General features: G+C 34.6%; 1 protein-coding gene across 1 annotated transcript; it reads left to right on the forward strand.

Moving 5' to 3' along the window:
* The first annotated feature begins 6,544 nt into the window (after nucleotides 1-6,544).
* On the forward strand, nucleotides 6,545-7,868 carry LOC132309206 (uncharacterized). The gene is made up of 2 exons (XM_059807537.1): nucleotides 6,545-6,687; nucleotides 6,749-7,868. The coding sequence occupies exons 1-2, from the start codon at nucleotides 6,545-6,547 to the stop codon at nucleotides 7,866-7,868; spliced, it is 1,263 nt and encodes a 420-aa protein (XP_059663520.1).
* The last annotated feature ends 8,361 nt before the right edge of the window (nucleotides 7,869-16,229 follow it).

The following is a 16,229-nucleotide window of genomic DNA, read 5'->3' on the forward strand; positions in this document are numbered from 1 at the left end:
TTTTTGACATATTCATATTGTACTCTTATTATATTTTTTTTTGAGATTTGTTTTGTTCGTATCCGTACTTCCTAAGATGTAAGCATACGTTATAAAGTTTTTCATCTAACATTTGTGTCCTTGTCTCTACGTTAGATTTGACAATCCTTGGAACTTTGTGTAGACCTTTCAGGAACTCTGAGGTGTGGCAACCACTTTTATAATTTTTTTCACAAATAGACAAACGAATAACAATTAAAAAATGCATACCAAAAAAACATGAGAACTAGAAAACAATTTCTTTCGGTAAAGAACGAAAGTGTGGTTGATGGAATATAACTTCTTTTACTAGCAACAGAAGGAAGAAGAAGGAATTACATTTCATAAGGATTTGAGAGACTACTTGATAAAATGGAGGAATTTTTGGCAGTTAAAAAGTCCCAAATGACCATATTATCACAGTTGTTATCATCATTTTCTTGTTTTGGTTGAGGTTCGTATCTGTTTGGTTATCATTTTTGTAGTAGCAGACATATGTTGTCAATATTAGTAAATGCACTAATTTTTCTGTACAATAATTAGGTCCATTTATTACTAATCCACAGTAAATCCTCACTAGTGAGTATAGTCGAATTTTCCTAATACTGTTGCTAATATAGGACTCACCCACTAAAAAATGAGGACCCAGGTTAAGTATGGTATGACTCCCCCCCTCCTTTTATGTTAGATTCCGTTTAAAATTGTTGTTGGAATTAAAAAAACGCTTTTATTAGTGGAATTGTCAAAATATTGCTGTGAGTAAAAAAAATGTTAGGTGTTTGGTGATATATTATAATAAATATTTTTCACAAATAATATCATTTGATGTTACCGTATTTGATAATAATAACTTTATTAAGGAATGAGTGTAATTATTGTCTTTATAAAAAATAAAAATAACAAAATTGTCTAATAAAAAAGAGTTACCTATAAAATATTTAACCTCTACTCATAGTGCAATTTTGAAAGCTGTAAATTCTAATTTCATTCAAAAGCACGTTCTACTAAGTTAAATTTGATTATTGTTAAAAAAACGCTTTTAATTATTACCAAACATATCTAAACGTAATTTTTAAAAATAAAAATGCTTTTAAACAGTAGAGAAGCAATATGTGCTATTCAACACAAACATGAGATAATTTTTAAAAAAATTAATTTCTTTTTGAAATAGTATTCAATTCCACTGAGTTAACTTAAGTTCTAAACCACTCAGTTTTCCACTTGTATCTTTACCAAATAGAAGTATAGTTAATTTGTAGGTTAAGGGTACTAAGGTGCACCAAACAGCCAATCACCAATTTCTTTTTTTCTTTTCTTTTTTTTTTTCCTTTTTTTTTAAAGATTTGATATTTTATTTATGTAGTATAGCTCTCTTTATTTTATTTTATCAATGTTCAACTTAATCATAGTAGTTGTATGAAGTATGGGACATTTAACTTAAAGTTGATCAATAAACATGTCTATATGTCTGTAAAAGAATATATACTATTGAAAATTATGCAATGGAAGCTTATTCTTAATGCTTGGTTTGCAAATAGTTTACCGCCGTAGGTGGGGAGTTTGAGGAAAATTGTTGTCCACAGGATGAAGTTTGTTGGGGCACAGTGGAAGCAAAAGAAAGAAAAAAAACAATAATTCAAACCACAACACAAGATATATACGTGATTCACCCAAAATCAGGTTTACATTCACGGATGAGAAGAGATTCACTATATATGTAGAGATATTACAATAGTACAGAATTTCAACACCGGACCATGCACAAAAACTTTTGACCGAATTTTCCGTGTACTCCACGAGACTCCCTCTCGCCATCAGTGTTCACTCTACCAAACCCATAACTCACCCCTACCCTCAACGTACTCCCTCATGAGGTTACATCTCTCTCAACTCATAACTCTCAATAATAGCCTAAGTGTCTATTATAGAGTCACATACCCAATTCCTTTGTGGACAAGGATTACAGTTTCTTAGAGCTCAATTCACAGTCTCTATAAGAAATTACCATAAAAAATACACTCTAAAATATAAACTAATAATAATGGGAATTTGAGACATAATTCTTAACAATCTCCACCTTGGCTCAAATTCCATTATGTCAATCATTACTTCTCATGGCAATTGAATCTGGACAATTCTCTGCAACTTCAATCTTCTCGATCTTATTGCAGAACTCGAATTATCCCCACTATACGTTGCTCAATCAGTCAAAACCCTAAGGCTCTACCTTGACTACTTAAGCTCCATGCCATGTAACCAAGCCGATTGACTCCACCTACAACTGAAGCCTGTTGTAGCACATGTTGAGACTTCTTGTATTTTCTGGATCTCCTTCACCTTTGGCTCTGATACCAGTTGTTGGGCACAATGGAAGCAAAAGAAAGAAAGAAAACAACAATTTAAACCACAACACAAGATATATATGTGGTTAACCTAAAATCAAGATTACATCCACGGATGAGAAGAGATTCACTATATATTACAGATATTATAATAGTAGATAATTTCAACACCGGACCATGCACACAAACTTTTGACCAAGTTTTCCGTGTATTCCACGAGACTCCCTCTCGCCATCAGTGTTCACTCTACCAAACCCATAACTCACCCCTACCCTCAACAACTCCCTCATGAAGTTACATCTCTCTCAACTCATAACTCTCAACAATAGCCTAAGTGTCTATTTATAAAGTCACATACCCAATTCCTTTGTGCACAAGGATTACATTTTCTTAGAGCCCAATTCACAGTCTCTATAAGAAATTACTATAAAAAATACACTCTAAAATAGAAACTAATAATAATGAAAATTTGAGGCATAATTCCTAACAAAGTTGTGCTTGAGTATTCCATATGAGAACCCCGGCATCGGGCTTGCGTGTGGGCGTGCTAGGATCGAGGTCGTTTCGGTGCTTCTAAAGTAAGTCTGGACGAATTCCCCACCCATTTTGAAATCAAGCAAGATTTCTAATGTCATATGACGGGGTGCACAAACTTCTTATTGTGCCTTATCCGACCTAACCAACTGGGAAGAGGAGGAAATAATCCTCCCGAAAGTCCTTTGTCTCTATTACTATACTCGAAGGCTCTGCTAATTTTAATGAATATAATGAAGTCTCCAATTATATTTAATTAAATAAAATCAAGCCATAAATATAATTAAAGCATAATTTAAAAATTCAGGATATCATAACATATCTCATCTCCAATACTCACCTCATCTCCATGTCCACATCAATTTCGATATCCATCTCATCAACCCTCTCAATCCCAACCTCTCTCAAAGCAAAAGAATCTCAATTGGTCCCGAGAAGAAGATTAAGCATTATGCAAAGCATGAATGATGGTTGGAGAAGACCGGAGCAACATAGGTCCACCTATGGGAACAAATCCATATTAATTTTCTACACCAATATGGGTCACGACGAAAAAAAATAGTAATGGTTTGATGAACCGTTTTTCAACCATTCATCCAAACATAAATAAATTTCTGGATAGTATAAAAATGTCTAAGATTTGGCTACAACGCTGAAGGTTTAGTAAGTTTGTTACTTCGTAATTTTTTAAAATTCGTAACTATAATTGAGAATTTGACTAATTTCAATTTGTTGTTTATTTTTTATAGATGCAAACTACTAAATCACTATTTAAAAGTCAAGAACGTACGGAATTTAAGTTGATCATTGTTGGATATTCTTCGGCATTCGCCAAAATGGCATGATCATTGCAATACTCAACAAGGGAAATAAAAGTCCTATCAATATATATGGAAGAGAGACGTTGTTGATCGCGATATTAATGAGCTTGGAAATTGCTCTAAATGGATTTCAACAATACCAAATTCATTGTAGAGCAATCTATCTATTCTTTCAAATCCTAAAGTATCAAACTTCAATAAGACTTGGCGATGACAACCCATCGACCAGTGCTAAAGGTTCGCATGACTTACCACGATTCCTTGCACGAAAAATAGCAAAGAAGGGTAAAACCAAAAATATATTTGCTGTACAAATGCAGAATTTATTTTGTAAAGGATTTCAAGATTTAAAAGAATATGACCGCGCGGTGGCCGAAGTAGGACTTGAAGTAAAGCGATTGAAAATCAAAACCAAAATCTAAGGCCATGCTTGGATTGAAGTTCAAAGAATAGTTTTGAAAAACAGTTTTTAGAGAATGAAAATTGAAAACAGTATTCAGATTTCTGAGTTTGAAATTCTACTTGGTTAGAAAAAAACTCCAAAACAGTTTTCATAAATCAAAAACTAAAAAAACTGTTTAGTTGTCTAAAAATCCTGCTTGGATTGAAGTTCAAAGAATCCGTTCCAAATTCACATTATTGGAAAAGTGTGGACATCTCAAATTTACATTATTGGAAAAGCAAGTAGTGCCCAGATAGCTCCATCCCATAGATAAATTGAACACTGATCTCAACTGTCAATTCATTAGCTCTGTTATCGCAACCATTTTTTTTTCCATAGATAAATTGAAGAACAAAGGAATCACAAGATCCAAACAATCAATAATGTCCTCCAACTAGACCTACAATGGGCAAAGCCGCTTACAATTTACAATTTGAGCCAGATTTAGCATTCATTTATACCTAAACCCAATTGATATTCCAACTCCATTTCTATCTGAACCCAAGTGGAATTCGAGCTTTGAAGAATCAGTAATGTCTTTCTGGAGCTTGATGATAAAGTAAATTGGAAGAGCAAAAGGTAGGTGTAGCAATCGTTGTTCGACAGTAATTTAGGAAATTTTAGAAATTGTCCGATTGCAATTTTACTTCTAATTCATCACATCAGTACTTCGAATTCATACCAATGACTCTGAATTTTCCCTGACCTGGCATCAATCATCTTGGTAGTGTCGCAACAGTTCGCATTGCAACCTCTGACATCGGCTCCCAACTTCAGAAGGAACTGAAGAAAGAAAAGACTTGCGAAGTTCAGCCCGTATCCGACGACCCTCGTCTACTGCGTCACATCGGCCTTGAGTCCATCGTTCTACCCGATCTGCATAAAAGAGAAGAATCCGGTCACAACCAATGAAAAACCCATGAATTCGAAGAAGCAATAATCCTTAAACCCAAATCGGGAGAACTTGATGATCTAAAGATTGGGCTCCATTCCCTGAAGGTGAATCCGAAGCCTGAGAGAAAAACTCACCAACATGGGATGAAAGACGGCAAATGCTAGAGTTTTACAGTAGAGAGAGAAAGAATGAAGAAGGTATGGTTTGGGTTTAGAGAGAGAACGTACAGTTTGGGCTTAGAGAGAGAAGCTTTTAAACGACAACCTTTTGGCGTCTTTTTTAAAAGTGACCTTCCCATCTCTGTGTAGTTTCATTCTTTCTGAAGACTCCCAAAACAACTTTGAGTTGTTTTCAAAAAACCCATACTCCCTTATCTCAGTTTTCTAAAAACTCTCTTTCAAAAACAGGCACCAAGTAGTGCAAAAATGGGTTTTCAGAATTTTTGACACTCTAAAAACAGAAAACTGTTTTGAGAGTGTCAATCCAAACAAGGCCTAAATTACCATGGAGCAAGAATGGACTAAACAACTGAATGTATAATAGAGAGAAAGGATGGTTAATATGAGAATGAAATAAGTGGAATTTGAAAGACATATAATGTTGCTTAAAAATCTAATTAATTTAATTTAATTTATTTATTTATTTATTTTGAAAATGATTAATGGGGTTAGAAGCTAGTGATTAGAGGAGGAATTGGAGGATGAATGGCTGGACTCGACAACCGCACCAAACCGTGGGACTCGCTCACCACCTGGGCTACAAAACACATCCTCTTAAAAATCCAACTAAGGCTCCAACAAAAAAGGTGTCGCGTGGATCATTGCAAAACAAACTTATATGTTGAATAAATTCAGTCTAAAGGGGTGGTCATGTGTATTATTTTTTAACTGATTTTTTTGTTTTAATGAGAGATTATGTAATATCTTTTTATTTTATTTTATATATTATTTATTATTTTATTTATTCATTTATTTGTGAAAAAATATGCAAGATTTGTTATTTATTTCTTTTAAATTTGTCAACAATATGAAAATCACACACACACACACACACATATATATATATTTTATATTCACTTTAAATATCTTCATTACCAAATTATTTCACAAATATTTCATGAATTTAAAAAAAAAAATAGTGGTTTATATAGAGTTGGAAATATAGCAATTAGGAAAATACCTTTGGCAAAAAGTCAAAAAAAGAAGAAGTAAGTTTAAAAAAAAATTATAAAAAAAAAACTAAAATAATAAAAATGTTCTCCATACGAGTTGGTTAGGCTAGTCTCAAATACGGAGATCCACCTCTATTTCACAAATGCAGATAGTCAAACTTAAATCACGGTGGTCTTAACTACATTTTTAAAAGTAGCAGTGTCATGTTCTAAATCAAGGTAACAAAAAGTTTCCAAATTAAGATTATTTATGTAGAAGTATTTGCGAATAAACTCTTCTGGGTTAAAACCTAATTTCTTACTCTCTGGAGACGGCGTCATATGAGGCAGTATAAGTATTGCTATGAAACAGCTCAAGAGTATAGTGTAGGCAGTGTGTGTAGGGTTTATCAGAAAGAAGGGATTTTAGGGGAGGAGATCCAAATTTGCGACGAGATTTCATCAGAAGAACACGACCAGAACAGGTGAGTCCGTTACAGCAGTTTTCATGTTTAATTTCGTATTCAAATCTCTGCCTTATTTAAGGTGTGTTGTGTCAAATTCACCAACCCAGAAACTGAATTTTCTTCAACACTACCCACTATCTTCATCATCATCATCAGCTATTAACCCAATATCTAGCACTTCAAATCAACACTCATTCAAAGTCGAATACCTCATAAAATCATGTGGGCTTCGTCCACAAGACGCTCTCTCGACCTCCAAGTACATCAACATCAAAACCCCAGACAAACCAGACTCTGTTCTCGCATTCTTCAGAAACCATGGAGTCACCGAAACCCAGATCCCAGTTCTCGTCAAGAGACTCCCTCAGGCACTCATGTTCGATCCCCAAAAAAAACTTTTGCCCAAAATCGAATTTTTCCAATCTAAAGGTTTTTCAACCGAAGACATTGCCAAAATACTGACTGCAACCCCACGTGTTTTTGGAGGAAGTTTGAAAAACCAAATCATCCCATCTTACAATTTCTTCAAGGAATTGCTCAAGTCCGAAGAGAAAACGAATGCCGTTATTAAACGCTTTGCTTCGATTTTGGTGTCTGCCGCTATAGCACCCAATATTGAAGCTCTGAGAGAAATAGGTGTTCCCGAATCGAATATTGTGGCTCTCTTGACAAATCAACCTTCTGCTTTCACGCCTAATGCTGATAGGTTTAAGGAGATTCTGGAGGAAGTAAAGAAATTGGGGTTTAACCCTGAAAGAATGATGTTTGCTGTTGCAATTTATGTACTGAGGGCAATGAGTAAATCAAATTGGGAAAAGAAGGTGAATGTTTATAAGAAGTGGGGTTTGTCTGAGGATGATATTTATGTGGCTTTTGGGAAGCAGCCACGGTGTATGTTGGTATCAGAGGATAAGATTATGGGGATAATGGATTTTTTTGTCAATAAAATGGGTTGGGAGTCTTCGATTGTTGTGAGGAGGCCAGTGATTGTTACCCTCAGCTTGGAGAGGAGGATCATTCCAAGGTGTTTGGTTTATCAAATTTTGTTGTCAAAAGGCTTGATTAAGAAGGATTTTAGCTTGACTTCGTTGTTGGATTCTACTGAAAGTTACTTCCTAAAGAAGTTCTTGAAAAAATATGAGGAAGAATCTCCTGAGCTTTTGAAGTTATATCAGGACAAGTTGAATCTTTCAAAGTAACTAGGGTAGGGGGAAAATGAGGAACAGAGTGGCCTTTTTAAGGTTGCACATCTTTGATTCCAACTATACATCGGTTTCTCCTTGTTTACTCTTGGGTAGTGGATATGTTTTTGTTTGAAATACAACATGGCAATCAATTAGACATTCATTAATCTTTGAGCAAATTTGAGTTCTCAGTTTTAGTTCCAGCAATTGAAACTTGAAGTTGAACAACCTGGTGCATTTAAGTCTTATCTATGACACTTTTCTAGTGTTAAGGCTTGGTTTGATTACTCCATTGTCTGTTTATTTGGGAGATCAATATTATTGGTGATCTTGGTTTTGTTAATCATACAGTTTTGGAACTAGTTCAATTTGATAAATTGATGATTTTGATTTCCAATTGTATGATGCAAACATCTAGCTCAGTGTTGTATTTTTTTTTTTGTCCAGCAACTGTTATCTTCCTCTTTCGCTTAGAGCAATAATAAATGAGATTATAAATATAAAGTAGTTATTCTCTTGTGCAAGTGTGTCATTGTTGGTTCAATTCACGAGTCAGTCCATATACCATTTGCCTCTATTTCTATATTAATCCTTTGACAATTTTATATGTTGAGGTATATTCGGAGCAGATTTTCTAATATGGTTTTGCCTTGCTCTTGTTCAATCTGCTCGTGGGTAGTAACGGTGATTTTCTACATTTTCCTTCTTTTACTTGTAGCTCTTGTTTTGGTTGGGTAGTAATGGTGATTTTACTTGTATGGCTCCAACTAGTGTGACATTCTTTGTATGGACAGCTATTTGGGTAAGATACTGACGACTGATAATTTGAGGAAAAGGGGGAATTGTTTTGTTAATCGGTATGCAAGCAAGATGGTGAGTCAGTTGATCATATCTTCATGCATTGTCCTGTGGTACACGACTGTTGGAATCTTATTCTTGGGTTGTTTAGTATGTGTTGGGTAATGCCACGTTCTACTAAGGATTTGATTCATGTTTGGAGAGGATGTCGTGTGAAAAGAGATCTATGCGATTGCTGGAGAGTTGTCCCACATTGCGTTTGGTGGTGCATCTAAAAGGAGAGAAATAGCAAAATGTTCGAAGGGAAGGAGTCGTCTACGGCGACGCTGAAACTTTATATTATTCGCTCTTTTTTCAATTATGTCAAGAGGAGCAAGAGCTCCTCTTTCGAAGACTTAATTATTTTTTTTGGATTCTTTGGGGCCTTAGCCTGTTCCCATTTTGAATGCCTTTTTATTTACTTTTTACTTTGGTGATTTTACTTGTAGATTTTCTTGTTTTGATTGAAGAAGTAGATGGATATTATCGAAGAGAGAGAGAGACTAATGACAGAGTCTAAGCAAGGATCAATTATTAGGAATGACATTGCAGCTAACATGTGGAAAGACTATAAATCATAATTTTTTATTTTTTTTTCATTCTATTTGTAACAGTATTTTCATGTAGTTATTTATAATGATTACGTTTTGTTTTGTTTGAAACTTATTTCACGTTAAAATTTATGTCATTGATGAGTTTTATATTTTTACTTTTTTATGAAAAAAATCAAATAAGTATGTGAATATAAGTTAAATTAAAAAAAATGTAATTAAATGGAATGGTTAACATATTACTTGATGCATTATTGAAACAAGAAGAAAAGAAAAATAAAGTTAACGGAACTTTCACATCAACGGCATATTTAAATGTTGCAAAGATACGTTATCAATAACTTTACTATCCTTTAATAAAGATCACATAAAAAATTGTACGGAAATATTGAATTTTTTTTTTTTAAACACATGTTATTATTTGTTCAAACAATTAAGGTAGTAGTGGTGACATGTGAACAGGTTACAAGAAGTAGTCGCATCGTTGTGAACCATAGGAATTAATTTGCAAATGACAGATCTTCAAACTTCTACCATCCCTTATTCTATTCTTTACAAACCTAACCTCACGTTCAGTTGAACCACAATGGTCCAGTTAGTCACTTCGAGAGAAGGTTTGTTGTTCTAATTGGTGTGTAGTGCTGAAGGTGGACAAACACCGAAGAAGACACACATTACCAAAGTGGGGTAAAATTTATTTTAAGGAGATAGTATTTAATGCTGGCCTCGGTTGATTGTAAGGTTCCTCTATTACTGCTTTATTTTTCTATATTATAGAGTATTATTAGTATATAGATTACAATTTAATATACTAGCATTGCTATTATAATATATATATATATATATATGTGTGTGTGTGTGTGTGTGTGTGTTTGTGTGTGTGTGTATTGTTTAATTATAATAATGTAGTGAATTATTGTGTTATATTAAAGTGTGGATGCTTGCTTACCTGTGAAAATTTTAATTGTGAATACTTGTTTAACAACATATACGAGACAAAATTTTCCAACACTATATATATATATATAAGAAGAAGTATTTGGGAAAATAATATTTAGTGGACTTCTTGATCATGTTCAGTTGGATTCATTTCTGTTCCTCATCAAATATTCTCATTTAAAAAGTGTATTTTTTGATGTTCCATCTGAGCAGAGTACATTAATCACATCAAAAAAGTGCTTTTATTTGCAAGTTTCTATGTTATTTTTCAGCTACAATTGTTTAAGGATATGCAACTGATCATTGATTTAATGTGATTAATGTACTCTCTATATTGGGATTTTCATTTTATGTGTGAATAAAAGGACATCAATAATTTATTATCGATCACTCATTTTTATTATTTTTATTTCTTTTCTCGCCCCTCCCCCAATTGTACGAAGGAGACTTGACTTGTATTTTAAGCAAGTGGACTTAATAAATTATCATCTGAATATGAGTAAAAAATTATCTGCACAACTTGTTAGTGTAAAAATCTCAACAATGTTACAATAATTTGAAATGAATATCTACCTTTTATAATTTTTTAAAATGAAGGTATATCGGTAAAAAGAATATAAAAACTTTATATTCCTTCCTTCCAACAAAAAATAAAATGTGTCACCCTATACATATTTTACACTATCCACACCATTTAACTAAACGAAAAGTGAGGAGAGACATTTTTCCTTCCGTCAGAATGTCTTATCCATTCCTTCCTTTACCCATTCCATCAATTTTACTTTCACTCCAACAAAACACAGTCAGAATGTTAAGCTGGAAAATAGATCCCCCAAATTAACTCATAATTGGCCCTTTGCTGGACAATGCTTCATCCATTAGTTTGCCTTAGGCCCTTAACTTTGAAAAGTCAGTCAGTTGCCTAAAGGCTCTATTCACCCTTAGGGTCAAACTTGGAAACAAATATGAAGTATCCAATGTGCACAACTTATCCCCACAACTTATTAGATAAACCACAACTTAATAAGGTTGACTTAGCCATTATGTTATGTTTGGTTGGAAGGAAGAATTGAGTCAAAATTGGAGGAAGAGATGAGGGATAGAGAGAACCAAAATTGGATGGAAGATAAGAGAGAAAGAAAGTAAAGCTACCTTACAAATATGTAATATCAATTTTAACTTTTATGTTTGTTAAACCCATCGAAATTCTCTTACATATAATGAGGACATATTCGTAAAAATATATTAAAGGTCTCTCCCTTCCTTTCAATTACCAAATAAAACAAGTGTCACTCTATCCACATCTCTACCATTCAACCAAATAAAAAGTAACAAAAAGTGAAAGATACATTTTTCCTCTTTCCTTTCTCATCAAAATTTTAATCTCGCCAACCAAACAAGTATTACTTTTTAATAAAATTGAAAATTAATTATTTAAAATTTCAAGTACTAAATTTTAAGTGTTGAAATTTTTAAGTGCCGAATATTAATTTGAAAACCTGTTTGGTAATATATTAATTTTAAGCACTAAATTCATTAAGATTGTTTGTTAAATATAAAAGTTAAAGTCTGAAAGTTATACATATTACATTTTTGCCCTTAATATTTATTACTCATAACAGTTTTATATTTATAATATAAAAATATTAATAAAACAACCAATTTCACTAATAAAATATATAAATTTAATAATGAATATTAACGTTAAATCAAATCATAAAAAATATTAATTCAAACTTAAATAATAAACATTATTCAAGCAGTACTCATTAACATAATTTTAAAAGTGAATGGTTCAAAAATTTTAAATTAAACAAAACATATAGTAAATTTTAAGCTCAAGAACTAAATAAATCATTTACAATTTGGTCATGCAAATTAATCATAAACACTTGATTAAATTGCTTTTCTTTGGTGTGAATTTAAGAGAATGTCAAAATTTCAGCAATATTAGATGGAGTCTCAAGTTGCTAATCCTTAATCGTATACCACTCAAAAAGTTCATCCATGGCAAAAGTTTTTTTAAGGTAATTATAAATAGCTGCACAAACAATAATGCTGCGTTTGTGTGCAAGAATGAAATGTCCATTCCAACAATTCTTTTGTTTGGTACGCAATTTAATCTGAAAATACTCATTCCATTCTAATGAAAATCTATTACTGGAAATGAAAATCCATTACACAACTAAACCTATGGAATGGCCATTCCATCCCAAGTAATTTTTTTAAAAAAATTCAACTTCCTGAAAAATTCTCATGTTCCAAGTCTAAAAATCACCATTACCTTCAACCATAACCACTTTTGCCTTTCACCACCCCTACCACCGACTTCCACCACTACCATCGCCTTCTACCACCACCGCTGCCATCGACTTTCACCACTGCCCACCTCTTTCCACCACCACTGCCACTGCCATTGCCACCACCGCCATCACCTTTCACTACAAACCATTACATTCACCACCGCTACCTTCCACCACCACTATCGCCACCACCTTCCACCACCACTACCGCCACCACCTTCCACCACTACCACTGTCTTTCACCACCGCTAACGCTTTCTATTCCCACCGCCTTTCACCAGCGCCACTACCTTCCACCACCACCGCCACCAGTACCATCACCGCCTTCCACCACCACAACCACCGCCGCCCCTTTCCACCACCGCCGCCCCTTTCCACCACCTCCACTGCCTTCCACCACCATCACAATCACCTCCATTGGCTTTTCTCACCGTCACCTACACCATTATCTTCTTCCACCACCACCACCACCATACTACTGCTACCGCTTTCCACCACCTACATCACTACTACTTTCTACCTCCACCACCATCCACCATTGCCACTGCCATTGCCACTGCCACCATTTATTTTTAAAAAAATTATAGAATAATTTCATTTTGCTAATTTTATTTATTTATTACTAAGAGGGATATTTTGGAGAATTTAATTTGAAATTTATTTCATTCTAAATTTTTAATTGGTCCAATCAAATATTAGAATGGTTATTATCATTCCATTTATACACATTTCATATTTACAACCAAATAATAGAATGAGAATGACCATTCCATTCAATTCCCACTTGCATTCCATTCCATTCCTGCACACCAAACACAGCATAACTATATTCCTTTGCAATTCAAATGTATAAGGTACCATCCTTTCCAAGATTGAAAAACGAGTCTCTAATACTCCAAATGCTCGTTCAAACGCATTTTTTAGTTTGGCATGTGTGACGTTTCACAATTTTCCGTTTTTCCATTTTTCGGGTATTTTTTGATTTTTCTGAATTTATTTATTTATCGCCTCATTTTGCATGCCAGGCACCGTGGAGTGTGCCGTGTGAGTCCCAAGAGTTGTTTAGGGCATTTATTTGAGTTTGGGACTCTTAAAAATGCACATTGGCCATTTCGACATTTGTTGAGCATGGGGATTATTCTGCAGGGCCACTGCATTTTATGCATTATTATTTGATGTATTTTATGTGGCTATATGTTTGGATATGTGGTTGTGTGAGTCCTAACCGGATTTGTTGAGCATGGGGATTATTCTGTAGGGCCACTGCATTTTATGCATTGTTATTTGATATATTTTATGTGGCTATATGTTTGGATATGTGGTTGTGATGTGTTTAATGTGTGTGTGTGTGTGTGTGTGTGTGTGTGTGTGTGTAAAACGACAAACGATGATATTTTAAGCCGTTTGACCCACCATTTGTTATTAGCCATTATAGCTTAGATCTATACAATTCCTTTGAGAATTTGACTTTCCCACTGAAAGCAAAGTTAACGAGTACGACGAGAGTTTCGATTTGATCGGAGCAAAGTTGGATTGGGAGATTTTGGTGAATTTTGAAATTTGGAGAAATTGGGGCTTTTTGCATCTAAAGAGGTAAAGTTGTCTAATTATTAATTTTCTTGGATTTGGTAGTTAATTGGATGTTTTGCCCCTTTTTAGCACGTCAATTTGATGCTTAAATGGAATGATTTGATTATAGAGTTTAGCTTATGTATGAGTTTGTCTAATTGATGAATTGATGTAATTATATGTTGTGCTTGTGTATGAATTGCCAAAAAAAAAAAAAAAAAAAAAAAAAAAAAAAAAAAAAAAAAAAGACGTGCTATTAAGTGGCTATTTGATGGAATATATAATTTTTTTTATGGTTGAGTTGATATTTTTGGCTATATACATGCTTGATGATATTTTAGTATTTGAAGCATGTTATAAATGTGAATTAATTTCATTATGGCCATAGTATTGTCTATTATGTTAAGGAAGCATAATGAGTAGTGAATGGTTGTGTCTGAAACATTTTCATATGCATGGCATAAGGGTATTTATGAGCTTAAGAGTTGTGTGGATATGATGTGTGTATACACGAGGGTGTGGTTGTGATGTGTCGATGCGAGGATATGGATGCGATATGTGGACGTGTGAGCTGTACGGGTGCGGTGTGTGGTTGCATTGGCATTTCATGCATTGCAAATGTAGTTAGATGGTGATGATGATTAATTGAAAACGGAAATGTTGTATGTGAATCCCTCGCATGACCCCTTCCTCTTTTTCTTATTCATTGTATGAAAGACATGTAATTACTTACTTTGTTTGAGGAGATACCACTTAGGCAATCTATACTGAGTCGTTGTGCTCACTCCTCTACATTTTTCAGGTTACGGGGAAGAATTGGTGGATGTTGATCCTCTAGAAGCATAGATGGGACTAAAAAGATTTCCATTTGCCATTTTGTGTTAGAAGATGTATTTAGTGAAGCCTTGGCAGACGTTATATAATAGCCTTATAGTTGTGACCTTGACAATGCAATTTTATTCTTTTTGGCATGTATAAATCTGTTTTGAGACATATATAAATATACATGGATAATGGAATTGATTCATGTGATTAAATGTAATTAATTATATTTCCACATTGGAAATACCTATAATGCCTTAAATGACCTCAGGTTCGGGTAAGGACCAGGATAATAATTCAGACCCTCGAATTTGGATCGTTACAACATGTATATGGTTAAATAGCTTTTCTTTTGTTATATTTATACCATTATATTAGTTATGTTATTTAATGAAAGTTTTTTCTTTCAAATTTAAAATGCCCATTCCTTACCTTATTATAAAATAGACCCTTGTGTTTGGTATGCAGGAATAGAATGCAAGTGAGAATGGAATAAGAATGAGAATGGAATGAAATGGCCATTCTCATTCTATTGTTTAGTTGTAAATATGAAATGTGTAGGAATGAAATAATAATAACCATTTTAGTGTTTGGTTGTACCAATTTAAAATTTAGAATGAAATAAGTTTCAAATTGAATTATCCAAAATATCCCTCTTAATAACAAATAAATTAAATTAACAAAATGACATTCTCTAATAATTTTTTAAAAATAAATGGTGGTAATGGCGGTGGTGGATGGTGGTGACGATGGTGGTGGAGGTGAAAAGCAGTAGTGGTGTAGGTGGTGGTGTTGGAAGACGACGGTGGTGGCGATGGTGGAAGGTGGCGGTGGTGGTAGTGGAAAGAGGTGGCAGTAGTGTGGTGGTGGTGGTGGAAAAAGATAGTGATGTAGGTGGCGGTGGTGGAAGCCAATGGAGGTGACTGTGGTGGTGGTGGAAGGCAGTGGAGGTGGCGGTGGTGGAAGGTGGTGGAAGGCGGTGGTGGAAGGTGGTGGAAGGCGATTGCGGTGGTGATGGAAGGTGGTGGAAGGCGATTGCGGTGGTGGTGGAAGATAATGGAGGTGGCGACGATGGAAGACAATGACGATGGAAGACGGTAGAAGTGGTGAAAGGCGGTAGTAGTGGTGGAAGGTGGTAGTGATGGTAGTGGTGGAAGGTGGTGGCTATGGTGAAAGGTGGTGGCGGTGGTGAAAGATGGTGACGGTGGCGGTGGCGGTGGTGGAAGGTGGTGGCAGTGGTCAAAGGCAATGACGGTGGTGGTGGTTGTGGAAGGCAACAGTGGTGGTGGTGGTGGTGGCAGTAGTGGTGGTGAAAGGCGGTGGCGATGGTGGTGGTGGTTGCGGCAAAGGAAGGA

This window comes from Cornus florida, unplaced genomic scaffold (assembly GCF_030987335.1).
Source record: "Cornus florida cultivar Cherokee Brave unplaced genomic scaffold, ASM3098733v1 CherokeeBrave_3.0.0_Hap2_Chr05, whole genome shotgun sequence".
NCBI classification, from domain to species: Eukaryota; Viridiplantae; Streptophyta; class Magnoliopsida; order Cornales; family Cornaceae; genus Cornus; species Cornus florida.

Coding starts and splice junctions, on each gene's coding strand:
- LOC132309206 (XM_059807537.1), top strand. CDS start 6,545: ATGAGGCAGTATAAGTATTGCTATGAAACAGCTCAAGAGTATAGTGTA. Junction 6,688..6,748: donor GAAGAACACGACCAGAACAG/GTGAGTCCGTTA, acceptor GCCTTATTTAAG/GTGTGTTGTGTCAAATTCAC.